General features: G+C 39.5%; 1 protein-coding gene and 1 long non-coding RNA gene across 4 annotated transcripts; one reads left to right on the top strand and one right to left on the bottom strand.

Annotated features, from left to right (window-relative positions):
- The first annotated feature begins 5,953 nt into the window (after positions 1 to 5,953).
- LOC115058317 (uncharacterized) lies at positions 5,954 to 21,651 on the top strand. Of its 2 annotated transcripts, XR_003842047.1 has the most exons (4): positions 5,954 to 6,000; positions 6,164 to 6,250; positions 16,743 to 16,904; positions 19,967 to 21,651. It is a non-coding gene; the product is annotated as an uncharacterized LOC115058317 (long non-coding RNA). The 2 variants fall into 2 exon arrangements; XR_003842046.1 differs by having other exon boundaries at positions 16,743 to 21,651.
- Positions 8,953 to 20,906, bottom strand: LOC115058310 (myosin-7-like). 2 transcript variants are annotated; one of them, XM_029525643.1, is made up of 37 exons: positions 20,706 to 20,906; positions 20,488 to 20,631; positions 20,247 to 20,403; positions 20,126 to 20,153; positions 19,935 to 20,043; positions 19,718 to 19,810; positions 19,561 to 19,624; positions 19,276 to 19,374; positions 19,078 to 19,181; positions 18,849 to 18,987; positions 18,628 to 18,746; positions 18,388 to 18,537; positions 18,128 to 18,298; positions 17,727 to 18,036; positions 17,140 to 17,219; positions 16,747 to 16,952; positions 16,052 to 16,175; positions 15,698 to 15,834; positions 15,116 to 15,371; positions 14,789 to 15,031; positions 14,522 to 14,698; positions 14,208 to 14,353; positions 14,038 to 14,128; positions 13,560 to 13,949; positions 13,333 to 13,459; positions 13,118 to 13,236; positions 12,845 to 13,041; positions 12,584 to 12,767; positions 12,339 to 12,504; positions 12,101 to 12,225; positions 11,714 to 12,022; positions 11,422 to 11,625; positions 11,034 to 11,330; positions 10,849 to 10,953; positions 10,305 to 10,400; positions 9,459 to 9,593; positions 8,953 to 9,070 (listed from the first exon to the last, which is right to left on the bottom strand). In XM_029525643.1, exons 1-37 carry the CDS (start codon positions 20,904 to 20,906, stop codon positions 9,050 to 9,052), a joined length of 5,823 nt encoding a protein of 1,940 aa, XP_029381503.1. In that variant the 3' UTR covers positions 8,953 to 9,049. The 2 variants fall into 2 exon arrangements, with proteins under 2 accessions (XP_029381503.1, XP_029381504.1); XM_029525644.1 differs by having other exon boundaries at positions 17,140 to 17,210.

The raw sequence follows: 21,651 nt of genomic DNA, 5'->3' as shown, positions 1-21,651 counted from the left end.
GTCAGAGTTGAGAAGTAAAAAATTTCCAGTCATCCAGACTTTTATGACTTCAAGACATGCCTGCAGTCTGACTATCTGAGTGACTTCATTTGGCTTCATTGATAGGTACAGCTGAGTATCGTCTGCGTAGCAGTGGAAGTTGATGCTGTGTTTCCTGATAATGTTGCCTAGAGGAAGCAGATAAAGCGTAAAGAGGATTGGTCCAAGTACCGAACCCTGCGGGACTCCATGACTGACTACAGTACATGAGGAGGAGCTGTTGTTTACATCTGGATCAAGATTAGGCTTTTTAAGCTGGGGTTTGATGACCGCAGTCTTAAGTGCCTGAGGTACATAACCCAGAAATAAAGTCAGATTAATCAAATCTAGAATGAACGGCTCAATTACATAAAAGATCTCTTTAAAGAGGCTAGTTGGTACTGGGTCTAATAGACAGGTTGACGGTCTGGATGATGAAACTATAGAAGCTAGCTCTGAGAGATTTAGAGGTGAGAATGATTCCAGATGTAAAAGTGGCGTTGCAGCTGATTCGGGAGTTGCCGTATTCAGTAGGGGATTTTTATCTAACGTAGGCAAGTGCTGATGAATTCTTTCTCTGATCGTGAGAATTTTGTCTGTAAAAAAGTTAATAAAATCATCACTGCTTAGAGCTAAGGGGATCACTGGTTCAACTGAGCTATGGCTCTCTGTCAGCCTGGCTACAGTGCTGAAGAGAAACCTGGGGTTGTTCTTGTTTTCTTCTATGAGTGCTGAGTAATATGAACTTCTAGCACTGCGGAGAGCTTTTTTATATGTTTTTAGGCTGTCTTTCCAGGCTCTGTGAGACTCTTCTGACTTACTAGAAAGCCAATTTCTTTCTAATTTCCTTGATGTCTGCTTCAAGGTACAGATTTGGTAACTATACCAGGGAGCCAGTCTCCTCAGATTGAATACTACCCTTTGAGAGGGGCGGCATTATCAAGATTTGAACGCAGTGTGGCCATAGTGCTAGTCACAAGGTCATCAACCTGCGTATGGGAGAAATCCTCATTTGAATTTAGATATGGCATCGTTGGGAATGATGACCAAATGTTCTCTTTAAATTTAGCCACAGCTGCTTCAGATAAACATCTTCTATAGCTGAATTTATTCCTCAATGCTGTGGAGCCCATTAAAGTAAACTCAAATGTAATAAGGTAATGGTCAGACAGGAGAGAATTTTGGGGAAGAATTGTTAGCTTGTTAATCTCAATGCCATATGTTAGAACAAGATCAAGGATATGATTGTAGAAGTGAGTGGGTTCATTCACATGCTGGGAAAAGCCAATTGAGTCTAGTCACTATGGCCGCCGGTGTCGCTAACTTCACGTTCCTCAGAATAGAATCACCTTCACTAGAGTCGGCTTTTCAGCGGGTGTGTCGCTGAGAGGGGAGAACCTGTTGGAAACGTGAACTGGTCGGTGGTGAACCGGGGGCTGCTGCCTACGACTATGCCTCTTGTCTCGGACAGTCACCCAGCCGCCCTGACTAGATCCCGGCTGCTCGGGAGCCACTGAGGGGGAGGAAACTATCTTAACTGTCGTATGAGCTCGTCTAGGTTGGCCCGCACCGGCTACAGGGGGCTAGCTACACTAGCATAGGTTGGGCTAGCTAAAGTGCGGAGCCGGGATTCTAACTCATTAATCTTCGCCTCCATTTCTACCATCATCCTACATCTATGACAAGAGGTGCTATCATAAAAGGAGGCAGAAGAATAACTACACATGAGGCACAGAGAACAGGAGAGGAGAGGAGGAGGAGAAGGAGGAACAGAGAGTGGAGACAGAGAGCTAGAGGACATTGCTAATCGGGTAGTTTGATTAGCGGAGGATTTGATCTGATTTTCTGTCAGATTAATCGAGTGAATTTTGAAATAATAGCAGAAGAACAGTGGAAACAACACACGAGATGAGAGAGCACAACCGCCAGTGACCGGAAATGACGCGACACGCGACATCTCCATCTAGAGAGCGGAGTGGCCTGCTAGGACAGTAAGGAACTATGTGTTTTCTGAGATATGATGGAGCTTGGCCATTAAGAGCTTTATATGTTAAAATTTTGATTTGAAGGTGTCTTGTTTTATCTGGTACCAAGATGTAAGCAGCAGATCTTATAAGTCCTGTTAGTTCCAAGGTGCGGCCGACATGGGTTGGACTTGTTTGTCCAGCACATCCCACAGATGCTCGATTGGACTGAGATCTGGAGAAACACCTCAATCGCGTTGTGCTCCTCAATCCATTCCTGAACAATTTTTGCTTTGTGGCATGGTGTATTTTATTGCTGAAAGAAGCCACAGCCATCAGGGGATACTGCTTCCATGAAAGGGTGTACATGTTCTACCACAGTGCTTATGTATGTACGTGTATGTGTCAAAGTAACATCCACCTGGATGACAGGACCCAAGCTTTCCCAGCAGAAAATTACCCAAAGCATCACACTGCCTCCTTTGGCTTGCCTCCTTCTCATCATGCATCCTTGGGCCATATGTTCCTCAGATAAACAACATACACGTCATCTAAAAGGAAACATGATTCATCATGCCAGGCTAGGGTGACCAGATGTCCCGAAACTAAAGCAGTTGTCCCGAATCTGTCCCAATTGTCCCGAAAATCACACTAGAGTCTGAAGTTATTTCCTGATAAAACATTAAAATCTGATCATGGTGGTTGAGTTGTCCTATAACCAGCTCCCTCCGATGATGAAGAGAGCACAAGTTGCAGCCACGAGAAGGAGTGATGGGGCATTACAGTGCAGTCAGCCAGTGTTGGGAAAGCTCACTTTCTACATGAACTAGCTAATAGTTACGTTGACAAATTTTAAAATGAACTAGTTTAGATCATAGTTTATAATTCCACATTCTGTGTTCAAGTTCAATACGTTCGGTTGCTGCAAGCTATTATGTCAAATGTGCAACAACAGCCCTCAAAATACATTCCATTTTTCCTGTTTCTAACACATCAAGTTTGAGAAAACAATATTTACTTGCTGCAGAATATATCCCACCTACTAACAAGTGCTATGATGAAGTGATGATCAGTGTTATTTACTTCACCTGTCATGTTATGGCTGATCAGGGTAATAAGCAGTTTTATATGTTTACGTTTTTTAGCCTGTGACTGCTAATGCTAATGCTAGTGATGCCAAGAAATGCAGCGTGTTACAATAATTGAAGCACCCTAACCCTTTTTGTGAGAAGTAACAAGTAAGTGTAACTAATTACTTTTTTAAAGTAACTTGCCCAACACTGGCTAATGCACGTATGTCAAACTTAAGGTCTTCAGGCCCTAATACTACAAATTCCATAATACAGTGCGACAGCCGCCGTGCAAGAACAACAGACTACCTGCGAGAACCCTAACTCCTGCTACACCTTTCAGGCATCTGTGGATGTTTACAATTACAATTAATACTGTCATGTTTAAGCTAGCCCCTAAAAACGGTGAAACGAAAATGGACAGCGGTTTTCAAAACAGGTGGGAGGCAGGGGGTTTATTTACTGACATTGCCAGTAAACCTGCATGTCTGTGGGGAGCAAATGTGTCTAATTCAAGAATTTAACAATTACAGTTTTTATGTATGTTTTCAAGTTTGCACTAGATATTTTTATGGAAAACAAAACATGTATGCATTTATTTTATTGGGGAAAATATCGTATTCTGTCTGTCTCAATTCATATTCATACTCAAAACATGGTTAGTCTTAGTCTGTTCAATAAATATTCTTCCTGCTTGGCCTGTGACCTAAAGTGTACTTTGTGTTTTGGCCCCTTGTTTGATTGAGTTTGATATTTGTGTGCTAATGCACACTTTTCCTGTAGTGGAAGGTTTCATGTTTATTTTGCCCTCATCCCTGAAAGCTGAGGGAATTGGTTTTGTGCTAATATTATGTAAGGTGGAAATATTTAACCATTGTGACTCTTCAGTTTTATCATGATATGTTTGTGCTAATATAAAAACGGGTATGATAACTGTTCACAATGAAATAAGCGTAGCTTGACTTTATGTGGCCCAGCAATTGACTGGCGACCTGTCCTGGCTGTACTCTGCCCTCGCCCAATTTTAGCGAGCTGGAAACATATAAGTAGTAGATGATGAATGAAAGAATTCATTAATTAAAAAGTAAGTTTACCTTTTAACTCCATCAGTTCACCAGCACTAACACACATCATAACAACTGCTTATTATATCATTTTTATCTTTTTCTCTCTTATATCCCGCTTTTCCATTTATTTCTTTGATGTGTCATACCATTTATATGTGTGTTTTACTCACTGACTAAAGTATCAGTGATAAAATGATTAGGCTCAAGTGGCCAAGAAGGCATCATGAGAAGGGTTAGGGTTAGGGTTAGGGTTAGTCATTAAGGTTAGGCGTTAGGGTTAGGGATAAAAACATTTAAAAGCTGAATCACAAATTTTTCAGAAACAAATTTCTAAGATTTTTTTTTTTTTCAAGAAAAAAGAGAGAAACAAGAAAGACAAGAAACATGACATCACCATCAAGTCAACACAAACCTTGGTTTTGCCAATATTAATATTTTTAAAATACAGAATAGGCTGATTATCAGATTCCTGTACAGATAGATTGTAGCGAAAGTGCTTCAGACATGATAAAGATGATGATGATATGAAAAGTGCACAAGTTGCTACAGAATACAGAAAAAACACATGCTGGGCAGTGGTGATGCTGTTTTAGGGACAGGCTGGCTGAAACAACCATAGTGCCTCATCTTAAAGATCTCAGAGTATTCTCTGGAGGTGAACTGCTGGTGGACAGATTTGATGGGTTGCCTTTGCTAGTCAGCTCCTTTCCTGCACAGTACACTGAAACATTTCACATTTAGTTCACATTTAGCAGCTACAAATTTAGGGCATTGTTATTTAATTTTAACCAACCTATTATTGAAATGCAGTGAATTCCTCAATATCATATTACCAGATAATGAAATCCCACATTCACAGCACTTGTGCACTGAAACAAATTCACATTGTGATTGGTATTTGATTGGACCTTTACCCAGAAGATATCTGCTGCAAGTGCCCTTGGCCTGCTCCTATTGACATTGCATTGTTTTCTTCTCTTTATCCTTGAGGACAAAGATAACTTGTGAAATTCCTGCTGGCTGCCTTTGGGGTTTGCTGGTTAGAAGGACAGCTTGTGACAAAGGTGCTCCGGACAAGTTTTTGTTTTTTCTTTGACCAGCAGCAACAGGTGAGAAGCCCATCATGAACCAGTGACGTACTGTATTTACTATATGGAGTATAATGCTGCATACTCTGTCCTCAGAACATGCATCAGAATATGCAATCAGTATAGACTAGACTAAATAAATTAGCACTGAGCCCAGTAAATATACAAAGACAGAAAAAAAAAGTAACAATTCAAGCATCATACTTATGGTAATATCTTCAGCCTGCAACTACCATGAATAATGGCAGAAAGGAGCTCTCTGAAACATGTTATATGTTACATGTTACATTTTATATGCATTTAAACCCAAGTATGGTAAAACACAGTATAACAAACTCAATCTTAGAAAGCATGTTTTACAATATACTAAAACAAGGACCCAGGCTGTCTTTCAGTCTCATCACATCCCACGAGTCCTTGTCCTTACTTGCCTCCACATTAGAATTCTCCTCTCCTTTACATATCCCTATCTATTCCAGGCTCTAGCAGATCACTTGTCAGCCATGAAAGGTCTCATTCTCAGCTGTTTATAGTCCTTGGTTCTTTGACTTTTATAATCACATGAAAGCACAAGGGAAGGTGTGAGGCACCTTGCTTCACTTAAGTTTGAAACGGGAGCCAGCAAATCTATTGTTAGTATTTGTGCTTTGTTGGTGTAGAAGGTCACTTCTGGGGGGGGGGGGGGGTCCCAGAGGAGGCTTAGATGTCTCTGGCCTCTTCTTCTCTTCACTCATTCATACTATGGACCTCTCTGTCTTCTGATGAAGTAATGATCAGGATAAATAAGAGGAAGGTACTGTGGACCATTTACTTCCCACTTGTTTTTGGATTCAACATTGGTAAAATATTTTGACATTTTGCTAAAAAGGTCCTACTTAAATGAAATTATTTTGTTTGAATTGACTAGATGGAAGACTCAGTGCCCAAATACGCCATATCATATAATTTTCTTGCAGATCTCTCTCTGAAATATTTCCCCCTCATCTGACATTGAGAAGAGAATGCACATTACTACAAGAGCGACCTCTACTCCTGATGGAGAGGTTAGTATTTTAAAATTTCCTTGTATTTAGATTTTTAGATGGTGTAATATGCAATTTAAAAAAACAGATAACAAATGGTATTTGTTATGTTTCCATATAAAGCAAGTTGATTTTTAGTTAGTTGATTTATATTAGAGGTGAAAACAAATTCATGGTAAATAGAACAGGAGAGGACAAAAAAAGGAGGATTGGTAAGGTTTTGTTTAATTACGTTTTAGATCAGTCATATATATTTTGTCCTTTTAGCTGTGGTGTGTCAAAACAAACCTTCAAAATCGCACCTGCCAAACAGTGCCTACTAACTGTACACATTCATTTAGCTCATTTTGGCTAAATTGTCTTAAAGTAATTGCAAAAATTAAATTTTTGCTGAAGGTTTACCTCAAATTTAAAATATAATTCAGAAATGAATGATGGAAATATCAGTGGAACTACTAATGCTGAATTTCTTAGTTGTGTGCCACCATACCTTATATTTAATTCCATATCTTCATACTTTATTTTAAGTTATATTTTGCAGTGAATTGAGGATTAAAGCAGTAATACTCTGCCGCCTCTTCTTCATATCACATTGTCATTTGTTACACTTCTTAATTCCCTTTCAATCCAAATGAACAGATGAACAGAGAAGACAAAAAAATTAAAATTATGTCAGTTCACCAAAATTTGCTTTTAGAAACATTTGAATTGCTATGTTGCAAGAAGTAGTATGATAATCGCCTATTCTATTGTCATAAGGACTGTTTCATCGCTTCTTGGCATTGATTTTATAAATCTGTGAACACTACTCTTTGTCAGAAAAGATTTGTGATGGCCACTTTAAGATTCACAATCACATTTTCACACTCATCAAATCACTCTATGAATACTTGTGCCCTACGGATCGAAACATCACCTTGTTTGTGCACAAATGTTTCAGGTTCGTCTTTTAATTTGTCTTGTCTATATCAATGTTCTCTTAACTACACTGAAAAAAGATGTTTGAGTGTCCTGCTGACACAGTGACCTTTGCAAAATTATGATAATAGATATGAGGGAAAATTTAATTATTAAGGTTTATGCATAAGTGGCAAATATTTTGCATCCAAAAAACAGGGTGTAAAAAACTAAATAAAACTAAACAAAACGAAAAAAAACAAAAAAAAAACAAAAACGTAATGAATAATATGTTTTCTTCACACAGACGACCAAAAACATAAATATATTTTTTTGGAAATATATTTGAAAGACATACACAAAGTGGCACACAATTGTGAAGTACGAAGAAAATGGTTCAGCCCCGAGTCAATGCTATGTGGATGCGCCTTTTGCTGCAATTACAGCTACAAGTCTTTTGGGGTATGTCTCTACCAGCTTTGCACATCTAGAGACATTTTTGCCCATTCTTCTTTGCAAAACAGCTCAAACTCAGATTAGATGGAGAGCGTTCGTGAATCGTAGTTTTCAGATATCGCCACAGATTCTCAATTGGGTTTAGGTCTAGACTTTGACTGGGCCATTCTAACATATGAATGTGTTTTGTTTTAAACTATTCCATTGTAGCCCTGGTGTTATGTTTAGGGTTGTTGTCCTGCTGGAAGGTGAAGCTCCGCCCCAGTGTCAAGTCTTTTGTAGGCTCCAAAAGTTTTCTTTCAAGGTTGCCCTGTATTTGGCTCCATCCATCTTCCCATCAATTCTGACCATCCGCCCTGTCCCTGCTGAAGAGAAGCACCCCCAGAGCATGATGCTGCCACCACCATATTTGACAGTGGGGATTGTGTGTGTTCACAGTGATGTGCAGTGTTAGTTTTCCGCCACACATGGCGTTTTGCATTTAGTCTCATCTGACCAGAGCACCTTGTTTCACATGTTTGCTGTGTGCACGACCAATAGTTGTCATGTCATGTCCCCCACCTGAGCTGTGGATCTCTGTAGTTCACTGTGCTTTTTATAGCCTAACCCTGCTTTAAACTTCTCCACAACTGGTGTGTTCCTTGGACCTCATGATGCTGAGGCCGTGGCAGGACAGTTGTATTTGTTTTGAGATTAGATTACACAGAGGTTGACTCTATTTAGTCATTAGGTCAACATTCGATCATTCAGCAATCATCAAGCAACTTCTGAAGGAAATTGGTTGCACTCAGAGAAAAGGGGGCTGAATGCTTTTGCAGACTGCACTTTTCAGTTTTTTATTTGTAAAAAAAAATTAAATCATGGATAATTTTCTTCGTACATCACATTTGTTTGCCACTTTGCATTGGTCTTTTACATAAAATTCCAATAAAATACATTTATGCTTGTGGTCTTAATTACAAAATCTGGAAAATTTCAAGGGGTATGAACACTTTTGACTGTATTTTAGCAGCAACTCTAATCAGACTGTGACACATGTTAAACCTGACATATCTGCAAATTATTAAGAATAAATAAATGTTTTAACTCAACATATCAGTAAACCACTTTTTCCAGTTTTGCCACTTAGAGTAGACAATGATCAATCAGCGTTTCAAACTGAAAATACATTTCATGAAATACAATTCTTGATTAACTTATTTACTTCAAACTGTAGATTTAGTTTATTTATCTGTTGGCGATCGATAAATAAATGAAACAATTTTAAATCAAATCAGTTTATTTAAATAGGAATTTGTTTACTTGATTCAATTCATGAGTCAAATTTAGTTCCCTATAAAAAATGTCAGTGAAAAACCAAGACACTGTCATATTGAAATTTAATTTATTCTACGGAACAAAAAACAACATGCTTAGGGAGACACCACAAGCAACAGGTGCCTCGGAGGCAACAGTTTTGAAGTGATGTCACTCTTCATCAAGTCCTCTCTGAAGTTAGAGAAAGAAAATACAAGATAAACAGTGAGCTGTGTTTTTGAATTAATCAGTAGTTAATGTTGTTTCACACTTTATGCCATCTGTTAAGACACAGTAGATACCAATGTACAATGTACTATGTATTTGTCTTTAAAAAAGTGTTTGCAATATGCCAACAACAGCCATTACTCTACGAGATGACCACAAATAATTTCACTGTATATAAACAAGATTATTGCTGCCTTTCTCTCATTTTGGGGAATGAACAAACAATTGCCTCTTTGGAGGTCGTCAATTTTGTTGAGAAGTTGATTGTGACATTTCTGCCAACACGGCCAGGGGGCTTAAAAATAATGCAAGCCAACACATTCTTAAACGTGTACAATATGTGTATACCAACCTTTGAGCCCACATCACGGCTCTTGGCACGCAGCTTGTTGACCTGAGACTCAGCGATGTCAGCTCGCTCTTCAGCCTCATCCAGCTCATGCTGCAATTTACGGAACTTGCCAAGATGAACATTAGCCTGTTCCTCCTGGTGAAGAAAATTTGAAAAAATCTATTTAATTTGTGTAGTTATGTTAGGGGACAAGAGGCTCATTGCTTTTTCTGAGTAGCTCTGGCACAGTTGGCGTATTCACTTTATAAAATGTTTTTTTCAGTTTTTTCCTTTTTTTGGGGGTGGTTATAGGGTTAGGGATTGGAAAATGGGGGGAGGGAGAAGAGAGAAAAAGAAGAGAAAAGAAAAAAAAACAAAAAACAAGGGGAGGTAAAAGGGGAAGAAGGGTTAGGGTTAGGATTAGGGTCACACGATTGGCTATTGTGGAAGGAGGAGGGAGGAAAAAAAAGGGAAAGGCTAAGGTTAGGATTGGATCCTAACCTTAACCCTAACCCTTGTATGTGTGAGTTAAAAAAAATAAGAACATAAGGTTAGTTTAAAAAATAAATATTTGAATAAAAGGGGATAACATAGTGCATGCAATAAAAATTTCATGCATAAATAGAATAAAAAGCTGTATAAATCAATATATATCTACAGTAAAATATAGTATGTAAATTCATATAAAACATACATTATAGGAGAGGTAAGACATAAGACGTACATATATACATATAGGAACAAAAAGAAAGCTAACTTAGTTTAACTTTGTTAAAAGAAAAAAAAAAGTGTAGTTATGTTCAAGCTCCCGTGACGGTTTGTAATTAGTCTAGTAGTAGTAGTGTAGCATCTAAAACTCATACTTACAGCCTCCTCTGCATTCCTCTTATAGGACTTGACTTTTAGCTGCAGCTTGTCCACCAAATCTTGAAGCCGTACTAGATTTTTTCGGTCTTCTTCGGTCTAAGTAGTTCAAAGATAAAAGGATATATATGTAGAAATATATGTTGATTTCAGAGATCATTTCTATTACACGGGCAGCATGGCGGCATCGTGGTTATCGCTGTTATCCCACAATAAGGTCATGGGTTCGGTTTCCAGGCCTGGGGCCTTTCTGTGCGACATACTCCTCTGGGTATTTTAGATTCTTCCCACCATGCAAAGACATCGTGTTTTGGTTAACTGGTGACTCTAAATTGTCTGTACGTCTGAGTGTGAGTGATTGTTGATCTCTGTCTGTCTCTGTGTGCCCTGTGATGGACTGGTGACCTGCCCAGGGTGACCCCGCCCTCACCCAGTGTGAGCTGGGATTGGCTCCAGCAACCCCCCTGTGACCCAGAAACTGATAAACAGTAGAAGATGAATGATTTAATTTTCATTACATAAACAAGTAGTAAGAATTGATTTTTACCTGATAAGTAAGTTCTTTTATACGTCTTTCATATTTTCTTACTCCTTTTATTGCATCACTGGCCTTTTTCTGCTCAATTTCCACCTCATGTTCAAGTTCCCTGACCTGTGGGATGTAATAAAAGTATATATTTATACTGCATCCAATTTATATACGATACCTGGTGCAAAGGGACTTGCACTCACCCTGGCCTCAAGCTTCTGCACCTGCTTCTTGCCTCCCTTCATGGCGATTTGCTCAGCTTCATCCAGACGATGCTGCAGGTCTTTAATGGTTTGTTCCATGTTCTTCTTCATGCGCTCCAGGTGAGCACTGGTGTCCTGCTCTTTCTTCAGCTCCTCTGCCATCATGGCAGCATCAGTTATGGCCTTCTTGGCTTTTTCCTCCGCATTTCTGCACTCTTGTACCGCTTCCTCCACTTCAGTTTGAAGCTGGGACGTATCAGCCTCCAACTTCTTCTTCTGGTTTAGAAGACTGGTATTCTAGTTTGATATAAAATGTGCAAAATGTTCAGTTTCAAATTAGATCATTAAATAACCATGGCAAAACATAAAGATCATCATGGTATTTTACCTGTGAGTGAAGGAGCTGCACCCTCTCACTGACATCTAGTAGCTCTTGCTCAGCAAGTTTGCGACTTCTGTCAGTTTGTTCCAGAGCAGCTCTGAGTTCTTCCAGCTCGGCCTGCAGCAGGTTGTTACGTCTCTCAACAATGGCAATGTTTTCTTTCATGTCATCAGCAGCTCGCAGAGCGTCATCAAGCTGGAGCTGGGCATCCTTAAAGACAAAAAAGGCCCCAAAGGCCCTCACATTGAGTTGTTTGTAAAATATGGTCATAGCTGAATCCGCTCCAGATCACTCATACCTTTAGATGTGCATGAAGAGATTTAAGTTGCTTTTGGGCCTCAGCTGCCTGCCTGTTTGCCTGGCTAAGCTGGATCTCCATCTCATTCAGATCTCCCTCCATCTTCTTTTTTAAACGAAGAGCCTCATTCCTGCTGCGAGTCTCTGCTTCAAGAGAGCTCTGAAGAGTGTCCACAATTCGCTGCTGGTTTCTCTTTGCTTGCTCCATCTCCTCATCTTTCTCAACAAGCTTACGCTCAATGTCAGCCTTCACCTGGTTGAACTCAAGCTGGGCTCTGAGAATCTTTCCTTCCTCATGCTCCAATGAGGCCTACAGAGGCAAAAGGTTACATTTTAGGGATTTTACTTGTTGCAGACATGTTAAGGTTCTTCAGGGGGAACAACATACCTCAGCTTCCTCCAGAGCAGTTTGTATCTCTGACTTCTCTTGTTCCAGCTGTTTTCGGATCTTTTCAAGCTCATGAATACTCTTTCCATTCTCGCCAATTTGTTCAGTGAGGTCAGATATTTCCTCTGAGAAACAAAAAGTGACATCATCAGTGTTCTCTACCAGAGGTGTATGCTGGTGGAACTCTGTACAGCAGGTCTACAGAAATCCAAATACAAATCTTGGCAGGGGATCTTACCCTGTAGGTTCTTGTTCTCTCTCTTCATGGTCTCCAGATGTTCAAGAGACTCTTCATAGGAGTTCTTCAGTTTGAAGAGCTCAGTACTCAGAGACCTGGCTTCCTTCTGAGAGCTCTCCAGCTCAGTTTGAGACTCTTCATACTTCTGCTTCCATTCTGCCAAGACCTGAAATATGTGTGCTTACATGTTGCTATACTCCCAATTTGTCATTGAACAGAGCAAAATGACCACATTTAAATTCTACCTTATCAAAGTTTCTTTGTTTCTTGTCCAGAGCAGCGGCAGCAGCATTAGACCTCTCCACATCCACCATGAGATCTTCAATCTCATTCTGCAGTCGGTGTTTGGTCTTCTCCAGAGACGAACATTTAGCATTCACCGCTTCAACAGCCTCCTCAGCCTCCTGCAGACGCTGAGCCAGCTTTTTCCTAGAATACATTTAAAATTTGTTCAGGGTCTGTTGCTCTTAATCCAGATTGTTGGATTTAAAATAGATTTTACTCACTTAGCCTCCTCCAGTTCCTCAGTCCTCTGGATGGCATCAGTTTCGTACTTAGTTCTCCACTGAGCCACCTCAGAATTGGCCTTTGACATGCTGCGCTGCAGTTCAGCCTTGGCCTCCTGCTCCTCCTCATACTGCTCCCTGAGCAGGTCACAGTCATGACGGGAAGACTGCACTGCGTGGGCTAGAGCATTCTTGGCCTGTAAGAAAAGCATATATTAATGTTTAATTTAATTACTTTGTATTAGATGAGGTCTCTTGCTATGGTTTTATTACCTTTATTTCTTCTTCCAGTTGTCTTTTAAGGTCTTCAATTTGCTGGGTGTAAGACTGTTTTCCTCTGGTGAGTTGAGACACCAGGGAATCTTTTTCCTCAAGCTGCCTTGCAAGTTCACCTGTGTGAGTTTAAAAAATAAAATGGTCGTAGCATCCCCAAACAACACCTCAATGAAATGAAATGAAATTGTATTTAATATTTGCTGTCCAAATACCATTTTCAGTTTGAAGCTTTGCTCTTTGCATGGTGAAGTCGTTGATGGTGCGTTGTCCCTCTTCAGACTTTGTTTTGTATTCATTCATCTGGTCCTCCAGAGACCTACACATTTTTTCCAAGTTATTCTGAAAAGAAAACATATGAAAATGACACATAAACTACTTGAAAGAACTCACATTCAACAATGGCAGTCCAACTACACTACTATTTATAAGAGCCATTTACCTTTGCCTTCACAATATGCTCCATATTGGAGACCACATCATCCAGTTCCAGTCTGAGCTCACTCTTCTCCTTCTCCAGCTTCTGCTTGACTCTCTGCAGGTTGTCGATCTGCTCTCCCAGGTCAGCAACACTGTCGGCTTGTTTCTTTCTGAGCGTGGCAGCAGTGGCTTCATGCTGCAGAGTGGCCTCTTCAAGGTCTCTGCGGAGTTTCTGGAACTCAGCCTCCCTCTTCTTGTTCATCTCAATCTGGGCAACTGTTGCTCCTCCAGCCTCCTCCAGCCTCTCACTGATCTCCTCCAGTTCTCTGGACAAGTCTGCTCTCTGCTTCTCCACCTTGGCACGGGCAGCTCGCTCTGCCTCAAGCTCTTCTTCCAGCTCTTCAATGCGGGCCTAAACCGAGAGCCAAATTACTTTTGCATGGAATGGGTATAAATTGTGACATATGTGAAATCGCACATCCCTTTACAAGCAACATTACCTGCAGCTCTTTCAGTTTTTTCTGGAGCTGGGCACTCAGTGCCTGTTCATCCTCTATTTTGCCATTGAGTTGACTGATTTCAAAATCTTTCCTGCGGATGAAAGAAGTTAATTGTACCAGCTGACAAATGGCCAAAAATTTATTTGTGTTTTGAAAGTGCACTTTATTACTTTTTCAGCCTCTCTTCGAGTTGCTGCTTGTCATTTTCCAGGTCCATGATACTCTCCTGAGCCAATTTTAGATCGCCCTCAAGCTTCCGCTTTGCTCTCTCAAGATCCATACGAATTTTCTTCTCTTGTTCTAGGGATCCTTCAAGCTGTGGGTGGTAATATATTTATCTTTCTCAGTAATCAATCAATCAATATTTTCTGTGTATAACATCCACCTCATTGTGTTAACTCTTACGTCGCCCACTTGTTGCAGAGAATGACTTCTGTAACATCATAAAAAAATTTAAATACTTTTTTTTTTTTTCTATACATACATCGTCCACTTGTTGCTCCAGCTTGGCCTTGGCCTTGGTCAGAGAGTTGACTTTGTCTTCTTCACTCTGCAGGTCATCCAGTGTTTGCTGGTGAGCTTCCTGTAAGGCTTTCTTTTCCTTGGTCAACTTGGCAATGATTTCATCCTGAGCGGCCATCTCCTCAACCAGGTTCTTCACCTGTCACAAGTTTAAATTTTTGGTTGATTGCACCAGTACATATATATACAACACAATCAGCATCTTTGAAATCAAAAACACTTCTGGTACCTTGTTCTCAGTGGCATGCTTTTCTTTCTCTACTTTGGCCAGAGTTAACTCTAAGTCATCAATGTCCTTCTTTAACTCAGAGCACTCATCCTCCAGCTTCCTCTTCTTAGCGGTCAGCTCAGCATTCATCTCCTCCTCATCCTCCAGTCTCTCTGTCAGCTCTTTGATTTTTGCCTCCAGCTGAATCTTGCTCTTGATCAGCCCTTCACATCTTTCTTCAGCATCACATAGATTATCTTGTTCCTATAATTGTTCACAAAGCACAATATTACGCTTTGCAAGACCAAATTTATGATAATTTCTAATGAAGACAGATCATAAACATACAGTTTGGACTTGGAGCTGCAGGTCATTCTTCTCTTGGAGAAGGGAAACCATTTTCTCCTCTAGTTCCTTCCTACGAGCTTCAGACTTTGCATAAGCCTCTTTAAGCTTCAGGAATTCTTCCTTCATGTTGGCCATCTCCTTTTCTGCCTCAGCAGATCTCAACAAAGGCTTAATTTTAAAGTAGAGCTTCATCCAGGGCCAATTCTTGACCCCCATGAAGGCACGGACATTCCATTGGATCACAAGCAGAGCATCTCTGTGGACAATCTCAAAATGAGTCCAAAATGCTTCCCTTTCATTTGATACACTGATAATTATTAAATACATGTCAATCTACTGTATTTCAGTTTAAACTAAGGATATCTGTCATTATCTAAGAATAATGTAAATTAATGCCTCATCTGAAGTTGGCTAAAAGAAATAAATCTTTTTCGTCCCTAGGGCAGTCATAGTACATAACACATTGTGATAGTGATGAAACAACCCATCTCTATAAATTGTTGTTTTGAATTATCTTTTTAATTTCTCCTCTCCTTTATGCTTATGGATTCAAAAGGGGATTATTTCAAAGAATGAAAGTACCTGCGTTCTACAATCTTCTGGAATTCAATTCTTGCCAGAACACCTCGAGATCTTGCCTGGATCCTTGTGATGATCAGAGCTAGGCGGTCATCTCGCATTTCCTCCAGCAGACCAAGAAGTCCCGCTTTGAAGAACACCTAATTTTATGAAGGATATCAGTATTAGCAAGCACAATATGCCCCAGGGGTGCGTTGAAGATTTACTTTGGATGAAAGCAGGAATATCTGAACATATTATCATTGTTATTATTACAATTAAACATAAGGACATACATATAAAGATATAAATTCAAATTCATATAAATATATATAGATCGACGCACAGACGCACAAACACCCGCACACACACACTCACCTTGGTGTGCCCCAGTTTGTACTGGTTATGGTCTATGTCCAAGGACCCCAAAAGTTTCTCTGATGCTTTCTTGTTATCAATGAACTGTCCCTCAGGGATAGCATTTGGGTTCAGAATACGGTATCTTTGTATTTGAGACAATTTTTATTTAATGTCAGTAGAAATATTGAATTAACTGTATCACTGAACATATCAGAATGTGTCAGCGGATGACAAATTGAAAGGAAGAAAAGGACAACCTGAGTTGAAACCCAACCTAACATATGTATGCATTTCAGTAATATTCTAAACCACATGAATCATATACTCTGTCCTTCACACAACTCATCACAACTTAACCCAACTGAACAACTATCAGAGACCCGACACCAATAGCCTTACACCCAAGTAAGAGAATATATTCTGGTAGAACGTGATTTATCCCCTCAGAAAAATGGCATGAATCTAGTGGGTCTTTTTTCCCGCAGCCAGACTTTGGCCAATATAGTTTTTATTTAAACAATAGTTGTTTTTTGGTTTTCTTTTTTTTTTTTGGAGGGGGGGTCTCATGCATGTCCAGTAAAAAATTGTTAAATACAGTAATTTCTGTTTACATTTGAAGATTTGTCTGTAAGCTGTTTTAATTGAGTCCACCAAATAGTTGTTTTTTTTTTTTTTCTTTTAATTTGTCACCCATCTCTATATCTGGCAGAAACCTCTGTTTGAAATCTCCGTAGAGGATCCTGTTGGGGAACCCTTTCCTGCAGATCCTGATGCCTTCCAGCACACCGTTGCAGCGCAGCTGGTGCATCACCAGAGGATTCTCCATGGCCCCAGGAGTCTTGGTCTCATTGGGGATGATGCAGCGCACAAAGTGAGGATGAGTCGACCTTAAATTGGTCATCAGCTTGTTCAGGTTCTCCTGTGAGGGCAAGAAAAAAAAAGATTGCCAGTTGCCTTTGTCAGTGATAGTCCCATCACAGATAAGAGCATAATATCATGGAGTGAATGACCATTTTAGGAAACTGAAATGCAAATGCAGAAGTTGATTTAGCTAAGGTATTACAAATATAAAACATAGAAATACCATTAAATGAAATTGTGCTTACCCTGTGTAAGGCTGATACAGTTTGGAAAGAGGAACCTTTTTTCTTGCTACCTCCTTTGCCCTTTCCCCCACCTTCATGAGCTAAATAGAAAAACTATCATTAGACCTTGAAAGAGAAAACCATATTGAAGATACATGTATATATGGTATTTTAGCAGCGGAAATAGAATACTGTAGACAGTGTGAACAATAATAATAACAGCAAAGGGGACTGCATGTTAAATAGAACATTTCTATTAAAGGACTCATAACACTTTTCTCGAGTTTAGAAGATATCTTTTCAGGTCTATTACAAGTTATCTCAATTTAGTGTTGGCTTGGAGCCACTCTTGTGAGTCACTGTTTTTTAGAGCATCAAATGAAAATATGACAAATTTCAGGTGAAATTTGGTATGACCTCACATTATCCAAGACCAGGTGGCCCAGAGTTGAGCAGTCTGTGGACTAAACACTTTTATCAATTTTACTTTTTTAATATAGCACACAAATCTGCTTTATGAAAAAATATGGAAATCACACTTGATCCAAATTGGGAGCTTCAAAAGTCACTTAATTGTAACATATTCTAATCCATTTTAAAATACAAACCAGAATCAGACCCAGCATAGTTTGCAAAGAGGGAGGCCAACAGTTTCAGGTTAGACTTCTGGTACAGCCCTACAACGGTCTCATTCAGAGGGTCCTTGTTCTTCACCAGCCAATTGTTGATATTGTAATCAACAGTCCCAGCGTAGTGCTGCAGAGCAAAGTGGGCTTCCGGTTTGCCTTTGACAATTCTGGGCTTCTGAAAGTTACTTGATTTCCCCAGATGGTTGTCATAGAGCTTTGCTTTAAAGGTGGTATCAGAGGCTTTGGGGAACATGCACTCCTCTTCAAGGATGGACATGATTCCCATGGGCTAAAAATACCAAAAGAGAGCAATGATAAAATTATGAATTCACATTTTGTAAGTAACACTGATTTATTCATGCAATTCCTCAGTTACTCACCTTTTCAATCAGATCAATACAGGCCTGCAAATCCATTCCAAAGTCTATGAAGGTCCATTCAATGCCCTCTTTCTTGTACTCTTCCTGCTCCAGTACAAACATGTGATGGTTGAAAAACTGTTGCAGTTTTTCATTGGTGAAGTTGATGCACAGCTGCTCAAAGGTGTTGAACTGCAACGATAATAATACAATTAAAAAAGTTGAGCAAATTGATTTGCCTGTGTAGAAAAAGATAGAAATGTATTATAGAAGAAACTCACATCAAAGATCTCAAATCCAGCAATGTCCAGCACACCAATGAAGTACTGACGAGGCTGCTTAGTTTCCAGGGATTGATTGATTCTCACCACCATCCACAAGAACATTTTCTCATACACTGACTTAGACAATGCACCGACTGCATAGTTAACCTAAAAAATTAAATAATACGATAAAAAAGACACCAGTAAAGCTTTTTAAAAGTTACTCTGAACTTAAACTTTAAATTCAGAATTGCTCACCTGGGCAACATTTTGTCCCTTGGTGACCCACTCGTTTCCTACTTTGACTCTGGGATGACAGAGACCTTTGATGAGGTCAGCAGAGTTCAGGCCCATCAGATATGCAACTTTGTCAGCATCTGTGGAGAAATTGCATCAAAGTATCAACGTCATTGCCACATTTCATGATCCTACTGGTTCCTTCAACAAAGATGCCAGTATTTCTAACATCAATCCCCTACCCTCAGTCCCATCAGCCTCTGCCTGCTCCTCTCTCTGCTTCTGCTTGAACTTCATGTTGCCATGATGCATGATGGCACCAGTCAGCTTGTACATGCTGTTCTTCTCTTCTTGAGTGAAGCCCAGCACATCAAAGGCATCCTAATGACGATAAAACAAAGTAATTCTGACATGTCTTACTTTGTTCTAAATTGATGATTGACATTGTTTATTATAGTGAATCAGACTCACATCAGTGGCCATCAGCTCTTCAGCATCATTGATAGAGGCTACTGTTGTCTCTCCTTGGGAGATGAAAGCGTAATCATAAGGGTTGTTGGTGATGAGCAACATTTCTGAAAAAGAAATAAAAATTTCATAAAATGTCTTACCAAATCAAAGTACACAAATACTTCTTGTTAATTTACAGCCCACATAGCAGATATATACCCAGAAGTTCAGGCTTTTGCTGAGACAAGATCTGGTAGAAAATATGGTAGTCCCTCTCAGCTTTGAGTTGGTAGGTCACACGAGACTTTTCCAGGAGGTCTGTTAACACACAAGTGTCATTATGTCAGTTTTTGTCAAGAAGTTAAAGTTAAGTTGTTAGTGTAAATTTGTGTTAGCCAGTTGAAACACTGGAATCCTGCCCATGCTGTATCCTGCCTCTTACAGACTAAAATTCAAAACCACACACCCTTATAAAGAGTAAGAAAAAAAAAGAATAATCCTTACAAGTTTCAATGTCAGCAGAAGCCAGCTTTCCTCGGTTGTCAAAATGAATTCTGATGAATTTACCCTAAAAGAAGAAGTTGTTATATTTCTAGAAAGAAAAAAAAAGATTGATAATCAAATGATAATCAAGTAGTCTGGTGCAGTCACAGACACTTACAAATCTGGAGGAGTTATCATTCCTGATGGTCTTGGCATTCCCAAAAGCCTCCAAAGCAGGGTTAGCCTGGATGATCTGATCCTCCAGGGTTCCCTGAGTTTGTGAAATAAAGGACGAGCTTTAGGTTTACTTCTAATTTTGGAAAAGGTTTAAAGAAATGACTTTGCCAACAATATTTTGGGCATATCGTGTAAATATATGTGTATGTCTTCCAAACCTTCTTCTCAGCTGCTTGATCTTTCTTTCCAGAAGGAACAGCTGCAATGCTGGCAAAGTACTGAATGACACGTTTGGTGTTGACTGTCTTTCCAGCACCAGATTCTCCACTGAGTAGAAGAAACAGGAAGATTTAGGCCATGGACCAGGACCTTTAATCACTAAAGAGAATGTGTTGACTGTTTGACTTACGTGATGAGGATTGACTGGTTTTCTCTGTCTGTAAAGGGGGATAATCCAAATATCGATTGAAACTGGCATTTATTCAAACCTGCATATTTAACCAAGACAAATGATGAAACATATTGGGTACCTGACAGCATGTATTGGTAGGCGTTGTCAGAGATGGAGAAGATATGAGGAGGAGCTTCACTCCTCTTCTTTCCTCTGTAGGCAACAACCACCTCTTGGTTGTAGACTGGCAGCCACTTGTAGGGGTTGACAGTCACACAGAACAGCCCAGAGTAGGTCTGCCATATTGAGAAAGATGAAGGTTTCAGGTGCTGAGATATCTTATCAATGGAGGAAAGATACAGATGAAATTATTGACTTACATAAATCATCCATGCTGCGTAGCGCTCTTTGAGGTTGAACAGCACAGCAGGCTCATGAAGGAAGGTGAACATCGCCATGTCTTCAATTTTATCAAACTTCGGCGGGTTCTGAGGGTGGACGTCACACTCCTTCACCGTCACAGTCTTGAAAAAGAAAATAATTAATTTTACAGTCACTGTCTAAAAATATGTTCTTTGACAACTTGAACTTTATCTACCTTTCCAAATTCAGTGTCAGCAGTGACTTTGTCACCATCTCGGCTGGTGATGGAGGCTTTGACATACTCAACCTCGGGGTCTGGAACAAAACATGCTTTCTTCATGTCGAATGGTCGAGTCTGGGCCTCCAAACGCTCCTTATCTGACTTCCTCAGATAAGGAGCCGCAGCCCCATACTCTTTCATGGCAGCATCCCCCATTTTTTAACCTGTTAACAATGTACATATTGAGTATTATCAAACACAGCTGACTCATGCAATTAGAATTCCACTAGAAACTGCACAGCAAATTTTAATGCATTCCACTAACCATCAACAAAGGAAAATTCACCTTCATAGCTCATTGCTGTTATCATTATGTAAATAAAACAGATCATAAAAATCGTTGTTGTCAGAATTTATCATCTGACTTCAAGTAAATCAACATAAATCTAATCTACATGTTTTATATATTGTAGTTTTGCAGATTGCTGAGATGCAGATGAAAGAAAAGCTTGAATAAAATAAGCAAAATGTTTTTTTCCAAATGTGTGTAAATTCTTTTTTCAGTATGCAGCATTGCAACATATATCAACAATTAAATTCCTGTACAGGAACACAAATGAAAGTTTGGTGTTTTAGTAATGATTATAAACATTTCAACAAAAAGGAGATCAAGGTGAGTCAGGCTCTTCAACTATTCAAACCAGACAGCAAAGCATTATTCCATGGATACTACCATACTGTAAAAACACTATTTGTTATAACCAGCAGAGAACATGATCCCTGTGAAAAGTATAACAAACTTTACATGAAAATACGTCTTGGTTAAGTCTGCAAATGTTAATATATTATATTATATTATGTTGTATTTTTGAAGTTAATTCAGTGCAATGTGTCAGACTTCATCCCATAAATAAATGTTATGCTTACCTTTGAGTCTCAACCTTTGATGAAGCACAGTGAT

Source organism: Echeneis naucrates, chromosome 17, assembly GCF_900963305.1.
Source record: "Echeneis naucrates chromosome 17, fEcheNa1.1, whole genome shotgun sequence".
NCBI lineage: Eukaryota > Metazoa > Chordata > Actinopteri > Carangiformes > Echeneidae > Echeneis > Echeneis naucrates.
Note: the sequence above shows the minus strand (reverse complement) of the source record. Positions and strands in the feature narration are given on the sequence as shown.

What these genes read in the sequence shown, in the direction of transcription:
- LOC115058310 (XM_029525643.1), bottom strand. Translation starts at nt 20,906, where the DNA reads ATGGGGGATGCTGCCATGAAAGAGTATGGGGCTGCGGCTCCTTATCTG. An exon ending in TGCAGAAGCTTGAGGCCAGG is followed by an intron (nt 10,954 to 11,033) that starts GTGAGTGCAAGT and finishes TACATCCCACAG; the next exon opens with GTCAGGGAACTTGAACATGA. An exon ending in TAAAAGAACTTACTTATCAG is followed by an intron (nt 10,401 to 10,848) that starts GTAAAAATCAAT and finishes TGAACTACTTAG; the next exon opens with ACCGAAGAAGACCGAAAAAA.